General features: G+C 43.9%; 1 protein-coding gene across 1 annotated transcript in view; it reads left to right on the top strand.

The window, feature by feature from the left end:
* Positions 1 to 1745: 1745 nt before the first annotated feature.
* Gorasp2 (golgi reassembly stacking protein 2) overlaps positions 1746 to 10516 on the top strand; it is a 48445-nt gene continuing 39674 nt past the window's right edge. The window contains exon 1 of the mRNA XM_004660358.2: positions 1746 to 1895. Within this exon, the coding sequence (XP_004660415.2) occupies positions 1833 to 1895 (63 nt within the window). The 5' untranslated portion in view covers positions 1746 to 1832. The remainder of the gene's footprint in view (positions 1896 to 10516) is intronic.

Genomic DNA, 10516 nt, shown 5'->3' with positions numbered 1-10516 from the left:
GGGAATTGAACCGCGATCCTTTGGCTTTGCAGGCAAACGCCTTGACCTATAAGCCATCCCTCCAGCCCGATATTTTTAATTTTAAATACCCCATGAGAATTATAGAATATAAAATCAGCAAAGGCAAAATATGAGATATTTCAGTCACCACTCGGCAGTCAGTACTATAACCCTTGGTTCATATCCTTCTACATGTTTTAATGTAGACAGATCTATTAATATGCATTTTTTAATCTAAGGAAAAATTTTCACATGCCTACAGACTCATCTTGTCTTATAACAACATTTTCCAGTAGATCTCTACTTTTCCATGTAAATAAATGTTTCTGTTCTAATAATACAAATTCATATTTCTCCAGTGGAGCCCTGTGGCTAGGCAGTACAACGTACCAGAAAGCACTAGGCGGAGCAAAGGGGACCACTTCAGGGGAGCTGGGAAGAAAAGGGAGACAGGACAGGAGAGGGTCTCAAGCTGTACTTCAGGAAAGATTCCAATACCCCAGCTTACTTCCAATTTGGCCCTGCCTCTCACAGGCTAGTGACCAAGCTTTCAGCACATGAGCCTTTAGGGGACATAAAATAAAAAAAAAAATCCAAACCGTATGAAGCTGCCCATACAAGACCTTCACTTCAATCCCTAGTTGTGTTACTGTCTCGTTTACTCTCATGCATTCGCTCTCCTGCGATTCCAACTCAGCGTGGACAGCTGGCCACGCAGGCTGGAGAAAGATCCACATCCTGCATTTCCCTGGTTTCCTGGGCTGTCACTCACTTGTTACTCTGCCCTGTAAACCGGATGTTCTAAGTGAAGATGTGACAGAGGTCATTAAAACATTGAGTGATAACACACAGTGTACATTGCGCAATATACGAAGACAGATGACACTTGGTTGTCACCCCAATTATGACAAACTGACCACTGGACAAAGACTACAGCTGAGTCACAGTGTAGGAGGGAGGGAATGTTGTTAGAGCGGGCTCTGGAGGGGGCTATAGAGAACAAAGGGGTAGGGCATGTGAATCAAACTTAGCTATTTAAAGGACGGTCGGGTGGAGAATCAAACAGCAACAGACGGTGGAACCTCGAGAAAACTCCATTGTACATTCCTACTCTGGTGTAGCCCGAGTGTGATTGATCCTGTGATCTTGTTCTCAGAGGAGGAATTTTAAAAAATGATACGTGTGCCATGACTCCATGGGACAGCTGTTTTATTCAGGGAACGTTTCCTTTTATAAGAGTGGACGCGGTATTGAGCATCTTGAGAGCCACTTAACGTTTTGTCCTCAGCTGCCACTGGGGCAAGATCTACAAACCTAGCAGCGTTTTGCATTCTCTCCTTTTCTTTTCCCGCTTCCTCTGGCCGCCAGGGGGAGCTGCAACCGAGCCAGCTTTCACCCCACCACCCGCACCCCCTCGGTGAGTGTGAGAACGCGTTTAAATGAATCTTGTCCAACGCAGGGCCCCGTAGCCAGGTGTCACCGCTTGGAGGAAGCGCATTTCCGCTTTCTCGCGAGCACGACCAGACTGTTTCCCCCCCCCTCCCCCGCCCTCCGCCCCCCGCCCTCGTTCTCCCAGCCAGCCCGCGTGCGCTCAAGGCCCTGCCAGCGGCTGTCGGCAGGGGGCGCTGTCCGCGGCGGGCGTCGCAGCGGCTCGGGGGCTCCGGCGGCGACGATCTCCCGGCGGGCTGTGCGGCCCGGCTCGGGCGGCTGGAGAGCGAGAGTGCCACGTCCCAAGTGCTACGCCGAGGAGCCGAGCGGGCGGTGCGCGAGCGGGCGAGCGAGCGACGGGAGCAGCGCACACTCCGCCTCGGCCACCACCGCGACCGCCCGCCATGGGCTCCTCGCAGAGCGTCGAGATCCCGGGCGGCGGCACGGAAGGCTACCACGTCCTGCGGGTAGGGGCTCCGGCCCCGGGGGAACGGCGGGCTGGAGGCGGGGCCCGGCCGCAGGGGTTAGGCGGAGGCCCGGGTGGACCCTTGCCCGGGGCAGCCAGGCCCGACCCCGCGCCGCGGCGGCCGCTGCTGGCCCGGCAGCCTGCACTTGGCGTGAGTCGAGCGTCCCCTCCAGCCCGACCCCGGCCCCGGAGCTCCGCGGCTGTGTGGCGTGCGGGACAGGCCGGGGTCAGGGACGGCCGCCGGCCACACGGCCAGGGACGGGCCCTGGGGAGGGGCCAGCCCTGACTCCTGGTCCTCGGCCCCCGCTTCTCCGCGTCCTTAGTCTTAGTCCAAAGTTTGGAAGGGCTTGGGGTGCGGTGGTGGTGGGGGCGACGCCTGCCAAAAGAGGTGGTGCAGGAAAAGCATTCGGGGTTCCACGGGAGAGAGGTGTGCGGATCCCCACTTTCTGGACGGGCCGGCGACGACAGGTGGGTTGTGCTCACCTGGGCGCGCTGTCTGGACGCGTGGAAAGGCCGGGAGAGACGGCGCACGAATGGCCCCGAGCTGGCTTGGGCGCCCTTAAAATTGGCCCTGGGGACTCTCCGGCTCCCGGGTCGCCCCCTGACCCCGGCACATCTGCTCGACATTTCCCGGAAAGGGCGGGGGCAGCATTGGGAGCGTGATGGAGATGGAGGTTTTTGATCGCTATGGTGAAAAGGTAACGGGTGAGGAATGGGTTCCAAAGAGCCGGGGTAGAGGCGAACGGTTCCCCGGACCCTAGGGTGCAAAGAAGCACCCACCTCTGCTCGGCCTGTGCTCTGCAAAGTGTGCCTGTCCTCATGGAACCGGTTGTGCGGTGACACCTGTGGGAGCGGTACCGTGGTGGACGAGGAACACAGTGGCCTCAGTCTGCAGCGCCATTCAGGGGACAAAACAAAACGTCGTTAGACCTTAGCTGCTTTCTCGGCGACGAGAGCATCTTTCCCTGGAGAATGCACTTCCTGGTGCTACCTTCATTTTCTGCCCCATGTTCTAAGTGAGATGAACGCTCTAAGGGAACAACAACAACAGCAGAAGTCTTAAGTGACAGGCCTGTGGTGGACCACCTTTTTGATGATCAGGATTATTGTATGTAGTTGTGTCGCTCCTCCGCTCAAAATTCCCTCTGCAAGCCACTCTTGGCAGGAACCATGTTTATTTGCTTTATTTTGTTTTTCAGAAAGAAAAGGAAGTCTATAAGTCATAGTACTTTCCTATTCCCTTCTGCTATCCAACCCCCAGCCCATAAGCGCCACCCTGAGAGGAAAACGAAAAGACCACTGTCTTCCAGATAGGAAGTGAAAATTGGTAGCAACGTGGGTTTTGTTTGTTTGTTTGTTTTTCTTTCTGTTAGTTGGTCTGGTTTTGAGTTGTCTCCGGTGTGGTGTATTATCCAGTTGACAGCTAATTCTAAGAGTGGCTGCTTGTGGCAATGAAGCCTTGGGGAATTGTGATATTTTTATAATATATACACTCTGGGAAACTCAGTAAAATACATTAGTGTTAATGAGTAGGGAAATATCTGAGTCTTGAAAGACAGACATACACATTAACAGGATCCTAGTTGAATAACTTCAATCCTACGCAAATCAAGTAGAAGTATATTTTCTTTAGATAGGTGCATCTCTGTAGATTGGCATTCGTTCATATTCAGCAATGCAGATGGTGTTAATATTGTTTGGAAATATTAGAGGCAACCATAGTTATCAGTTTGCAGATGGACCATAGATGTTGCAAAATACGAAATCTTAGAATTTTATTAAAGGAGTTTTAATGACTATACAGCTTAAGAGAATGTGACTTCTTAACTTTCCCTTCCCCTAATTCTTTAGTCCCTATTTTTACTTCAGAGGGGGAAATATTATGTTAAATCTTTGGAGTTTTTTGTTTGTTAGAATCTGTTGTTGTGTTTGAGGTTGGGGGTCTCGCTGTAGCCGAGGCTGGCCTTGAACTCACAGTGATTCTACCTACCTCAGCCTCCCAAGTACTGGGATTAAATAGGCATGAGCCACCATGTCCGGCTGTTAAATCTTAACACACAAAAATGTCTCTCTTGTTGTACCTAAATGCAAGGCAGAATATTCCACTGAAGGATTATTTCTTTGTTATTACCTAAATGTACGGCAGGACATTTCACTGTTGGATTACTGACTTTGTGAGCAAAAGTGACTATGGTAGGAAGATTTTGGGATGAAATCACCCTTGTTTGATGAGTTCCAGATTGATTTAATTAGAAGTTAATTTTCTTTGATTACCAGTTACCTGGCCACTTCCTTGGCAGTAATAAAATGTGGCTGGGTTTTGAACACCAGTTACCGTACTGATACCCCTATTCATTGCTGTTTTGTTATTTTTCTTGAGTCTGCATAATTGATAAATTTCATTTTTTCCATTATTTTCAGTACTTATTGTTAGAGTCTGATTAACAGATCTTTAGAGGACAATCTTGAAATGGATCCAGAAATTACTTTTAACAGTACACTTTCCTTATATATTACGTATTTGTGTCTTAATGTCTATTTCCATATGGTAATATACCCAATTTGTAATCTCTACTCCGCAAGTAACTAACCATTGTAACAAAGTTTCCTATGTGGTCCTTTAAATGTGTTTTATACATATAAAAGAACACTTTCCCCTTTTCTCATTCTTTTTTTTAAAAAACAATGTTGTATTTATGTGCGTGTAAATGTGTGGGTGCACCAGGTTCTTTTGCAAATGGACTCCAGATGGTTGTGTGACATTTTGCATATGGTATTACATGAGTGTTAGAGAATTGAGCATAGGCCTGAAGGCTTTATTATAAGCAAGCACCTTTAACCACTGAACCATCTGCCCAGTCCTGTTTTCTTTCTTTTTTTTTTTTTTTAAATACTTTATTTATCCATTTACTAGAGAGACAAGGGTGAGGGGATGGGCACCCCAGGGCCTTAGCCACTGCAAATGAACTCCAGATGCATGTGCCACCTTGTGCATTTGACTTATATGGATCCTGGGGAATTGAACCTGGGTCCTTTGGCTTTGCAGGCCGCCTTAACTGCTAAGCCATCTCTCCAGCCCCTGTTTTTCTCACTCTTGATTCTTTCTGTAACCATAAAATGCACACTGTGCAGTTAGTTGGTAATTAAACTTGCAGTCTTGCCATAGCTACACAGTTAGCTCCATAATGGTATGTTGTACCCCAGTGTGGCTAACACCTTCTAGTGTTGAACATTTCATTTTCTAGTCTTTCATTGTTATGCCAACAACCTGAAATTTTTGTGAAATACACATTTCCCAACATATTGAATGTTAATGTTTTATATAAATACTCATCTTCATTTTAGTAAATTGCTGCATTATTTTCTGATTATCTGTTCTTTAGAGAATGTTTAAGCAAATTCCAAAAGTACAACAATGAACTCAAGTTACCTATAATTCCATTATCTAAACGTAAAAATGTTGAACTTTGTTTTTAGTCTTTTTTCCTTGCCTATTACATGGCCCATTATTCATGTTTCAGAAAGATTTTGAATCATATGACTTATTCAAATACCATGTGACCAGAGGATATGTTAGAGCTAGGCTCATTGGTTCACACTTAGAATCCCAGCACTGAGAAGGCAAGGCAGAAGGATTGCCAAAAGTTAAGACCAGGCCGTTGTAAACTGCAGGTGAGACCCTGTCTCAAAAAACAAAAACAAAACAGATATGTTAGCTTTCCAACCTAAATATCCCAGTGTTTTTATTATTATTAAATCAAACTGAAAAGTAGGAAGGATAATAAGGTAAGAGAATGTTAAAAGGATTACTGATAGATGATGAAATTTTTGTATTTTTAAACTTTATAACATATTTTCTAGAATTTGTACAGTCATCAGAAAATACTTGAATAGCCACAAAACTACTGTAGAACATTATTTTTAAAAAGTGCATTGCTAGGCCAGGCATGGCAGTACATATCTGTTATCCCAGCTTTGGGGAGGATAAGTTAGGAGGCTCAGGAACTTGAGTCTAGCCTGGGCTGTGTAACAAACCCATATGTTAAAAAATGGAATGATGAAAGATTTTAAAAATTGCTCCCAATCTTTAAAAAAATTTTTTTATTAACAACTTCCATGCTTACAAAAAATATCTCATGGTAATACCCTCCTTCCCCCTACTTTCCCCTTTGAAACTCCATTCTCCAACATATCTCCTCCTCCTCTCAACTCAGCCTCTCTTTTATTTTGATGTCATGATCTTTTCCTCCTGTTTCCAATCGTTTTAAAAACAGTATTTCAGTTTTTCTTGTCCAGGGGTCAGATTCCAGGTCCCTGTGAATGCCACTTTCCGGAGTGCTTGAACCCTAATTCGAGGCAGGAGAGGTGCTCTAAGCAGGACTTCTGTGTGCTGGTAGAAGTTACTGCAGGTGACCTACATGGGACATATTCAGTATAGAACTTGTGCTTCAGTTTGCCATTAGTAACTACCAAGTGAGCCCAACAAGTCTGTTTTCAAAAACAGCATGGCCTCCTGGATGCCCATGATAGGACCTGTTTCTAGATTAAAATGTTCCAAACAGTTCTTAACTCTATACTTAACACTATGAGATCTTCCTGGAACCATTGTTCGTGCTGGCTTGGACACATAGAAACTGACAAGTTCACTTTCATCAAGGAAAGATTTTGTGCTACAGGTTGGTTTGAAGAAAGAGCCACTGAATTATGTAGAGTGCTTCCCACGGCCTGAGCCATATGCTGTAGACTGGGCAGTGTTAGGTGCTGTCTTCAAAGCCCAAAGTGGCTACAAGTGCAGTTGTTCCTGCAGAAAATGGAATGCCTGGGCCTTCCCTCCTCTCAGGTGGTACTGAGTGCTACCCCCCAAATCTGCACGAAGCCCTGCTGTAGTAAGATTTCAATTGAATACTGATTTTGAAAAAATAAGTGCCAATATTTGGTAATCATAATTTTTCTTTATTCTAGTACAGTGTTTCTTCAGTTGTGTAAAATTATATCCCCATTTGAAAAACACAAAAGTCTCACTGCGGCTTTCTTTTCCCTTCATTCAAAAACAGCTGGGTTATGTGCTGATGTGCTGTTGTTTTCTTGTATGAAGACAATTAGCAGCTAACGTGGTGGCAAACACCTTTAATCCCAGCAGTTAGGAGGCTGAGGTAGGGAGGATGATTGTAAATTCAAGGTCAGCCTGGGCTAAGGTTAGAATGAGACCCTACCTCAAAAACCAGAGCTAGAGAAATGGCTCAGTGGTTAAAGGCACTTGTTTGCAAAGCTTGACTGCCTGGGTTCGATTCCCCAGTATCCACATAAAGCCAGATGCACGAAGTGGCACATGTGTCTGGAGTTTGTTTGCAGCAGTTTAAACCTGGTGTGCCTGTTCTCATTCATTCATTCATTCTGTATCTCTCTGCTTGCAAATAAACAAGTGAAAATTAAAAAAAAAGAATTAAAAAAACAATTAGCAAAGCTTTATAAACAAATGCCTTCTAAAGATTCTACCCCCTGTCCCCATTAATGTCTTCAATTAAAGGCCAAGAAGTTCTTTACTTCATAAATGTTCTTTGAGAGATTACCTCCAAATGTAGAAATCAGAATATTTTAGTTTACCCAAGATGGAACCACAAGCCACCTGTAAACATTGTATTGCTGCACATAAACTTTATGTTATAAGCCATGAACAAACTAGTCTCTTGTTACTCTTTGTGTGATGAGGAGTGTTGTAATGTCTGGGCTGTCATCCTAGGCTCCTTGCTGGCCAGACCTTCTGGTAGTGGTTTACTGTGGTTTCAGGAAGGAGTCAAGTACATGCTATTGGACCTGCTGACTTTGGGCCAGACTTACAGCACTGTTTAACAGTTCTGCTGACGTTTCCCTAAGAATTTAGCTTAGAATAACCACTAGCACCCACGTATTTATTTTGCTGCCTTTAATATTCTTCTCAAAAGACATTATTTTGATTGATTCACTAATTATTTAGTTAAGTTGGAAAATGCTTATGAGTTTGGAATGTGCTTTGAAATCTGACTAAATTGCCTGGGGAGGTATGACTTATCAAAGTATCAAAGTCATAGTTACTTGGAGAGTAACTTCCCTGTTGGCATTGCAAAGAAATTTTCTGCACCATGGGGTAAAAAGAAACCACAAAAAACGATGCTGGGTTTCTATTGTCCTTCTCTTCCTCCTCGAGACACACCCACCCACCTCAAGATTTTTCAAACTTGCTGAAGACCACACTTGAGAACTGGATTCTAGTCCTTGCTGCTTCCTTGGACAATCCTCTGAACCTCTTCAAACTACAGACTTCTTGTCTGAAAAGCAGGCATAGTATTAATACCTCTTCCGCTGTTGTCTCTAAAACACTAAATATTATGCACCAAAATATCTTAAAACAAGTGAGTGCTAACTAAATCTCTTTCTTAAAACATTGTGTTTCATTGGCTATTCTGTGCATTAAATGAGACATTCTTTGTAAAGTATTACATGAATCTGGAATATTATAAATACTAAATAAATGTCAGCTAATATCTTCATTACTAGCACTTGCATTATTGTCTGATTTATGAGACCCACTATTGCAGTGGCAATACTAGTTAAAATGCACTTGTAAACATTATTAGCAGTGTTTCCCTCTATGTGCCTAACCCTGTATATGCTGCTATTTAAAATGTTAGTTTGGTTCCAGTCAGACCCATTAATTCTTGTCCTTAAAATATACAATACACTTATTTATTTTAAAGGTCTTCATTTGGGCAAGTGCCAGTGTCTTTTCTTGCTTTGACCCACAGTTACTACAGGCTGGTTAAGGTGACTAAGAGCCTAGGTAGTTTAGATGATCTTGCTGGGTAGCTTAGCAACAGACTATTTCATAGTGAATCATTCAGATTTATAGACCATCTGGTTGGTCTCTTCACTAGCTAAAGAACAGGAGCACAGAGAGATTACTAATTTGCCCAGTCACCCAGCAAGTTTCCTTTCCCTAAGGTAGGAAAAAACCAGATCAGTAGTTGAAAAGTATAAAAAACCGACTCTCCACCATGACACTTGTTACCGCTTCCATATCTGCCAGGGCCCAGGAGAGATCGCAGTGGAAGCAGCGCGGTAACACTGCTCTTACTACTAGCCCCACAGTCCACTTCAGACTTGGTGATCAAGCAAAACCTATCATAGCAGAAATCCAGAGGCTACAAAGAACTCAACACTAAAGGAGACTGCCAACGGGCCCACTGTGACTCAGGGAACTTTGCAGAAGAGGGGTGGGAAAGATTGTAAGAGTCACACTATCCCACTGGGACTGACTGAGGTCTTTATGACCCCACAGTGAATCCCATTACCCCACTGAGGAGGGCTCCAGGGAACTGGGAACAGGGGAGTGGGAATACAAGTGTATAATCTGTTAAAAAAATGAATATTTTTTTAAAAAGCATTTTTAAAAAAGGTGACCAAATTTGATAGTCTTTGCTTTCTGGATCCTAATGTTCAGATCATTTTAGAAGTTGCTAAATATAATGATGGGTTTTTATTTCTTTTCAGTCAGCGTAATTTTGGGGAAGAGGGAGGGGATGGGGAGTTCCCTATAGAACTGGTAGACTCAAGTCTCAGCCTACTGAGTGGTTGGGACTACAGGCACATTGCCACAGCTTAATAGTTCATCTTAAATTGCTTTTTATGTTACAAATTACATCATAGGGCCAGTGTCACAACATGCCTTTGAGTTATTGAAGAAGAATAAGAGAGGAGAATGTGTTAACAGGTGAGGCTTGAACTCTTCTAGCCTATTGCAGATTGACTGCACATTTGTATCAACATCCGTTTGCAGTCATAGAACAGCTTTCACCCATAGAATTTATATCCATGAAGGAGTTAAGATTTTTTTTGTTGTTTCTGTTTTTCGAGAAGATTTTTTAATTTATTTTTAAGGTATTTTTTGTTGTAGTTTATTTTTATTTATTTAAGAGAGACAGACAGAGAGAGAATGGGCACTCCAGGGCCTCCAGCCACTGCAAACGAACTCCAGATGCATGTACCATGGTATGCATCTGGCTTAAGTGGGTCCTGGGGAATTGAGCTTCAAACCAGGGTCCTTAGGCTTCGCAGGCAAGCGCTTAATGGCTAAGTCATCATCTCTCCAGTCACTGTTTTTTTTTTTTTTTTTCAGGTAGGGTCTCATTCTAGCCCAGGCTGACCTGGAATTCACTATGTAGTCTCAGGGTGCCCTTGAACTCACAACGATCCTCCTACCTCTGCTTCCCAAGTGCTGGGATTAAAGGCATGTGCCACCATTTCTGGTTTAAGATTTTTTAAATTTATTTATTTTTGCTGAATCACATGTCCAAATCTTTTTGGTCAGAGTGATCATGTAAGCACAAACATGCAGTATAAAGGTTTATGTGTGTAGTTTAAATTACTCATGTAGGCGTTTTGTGTATTGAATTTCTTTTTTTTTTTTTTTTTTTGGTTTTGTTTTTGAAATGGGGTCTCAATCTGTAGCCCAGTCTCCCCTGGAACTAGGTGTGTAACCCCAGGCTAGCCTTAAGCTCCTGGCAGTCCTGCTTCAGCCTCCCAAGCAAGTGCTGGGATCACTGCTGTGAGCCACCATACCCAGCTGTTTCCTAGTCTTGTTTAGCA

Source organism: Jaculus jaculus, chromosome 4 (assembly GCF_020740685.1).
Source record: "Jaculus jaculus isolate mJacJac1 chromosome 4, mJacJac1.mat.Y.cur, whole genome shotgun sequence".
NCBI classification, from domain to species: Eukaryota; Metazoa; Chordata; class Mammalia; order Rodentia; family Dipodidae; genus Jaculus; species Jaculus jaculus.
Note: the sequence above shows the minus strand (reverse complement) of the source record. Positions and strands in the feature narration are given on the sequence as shown.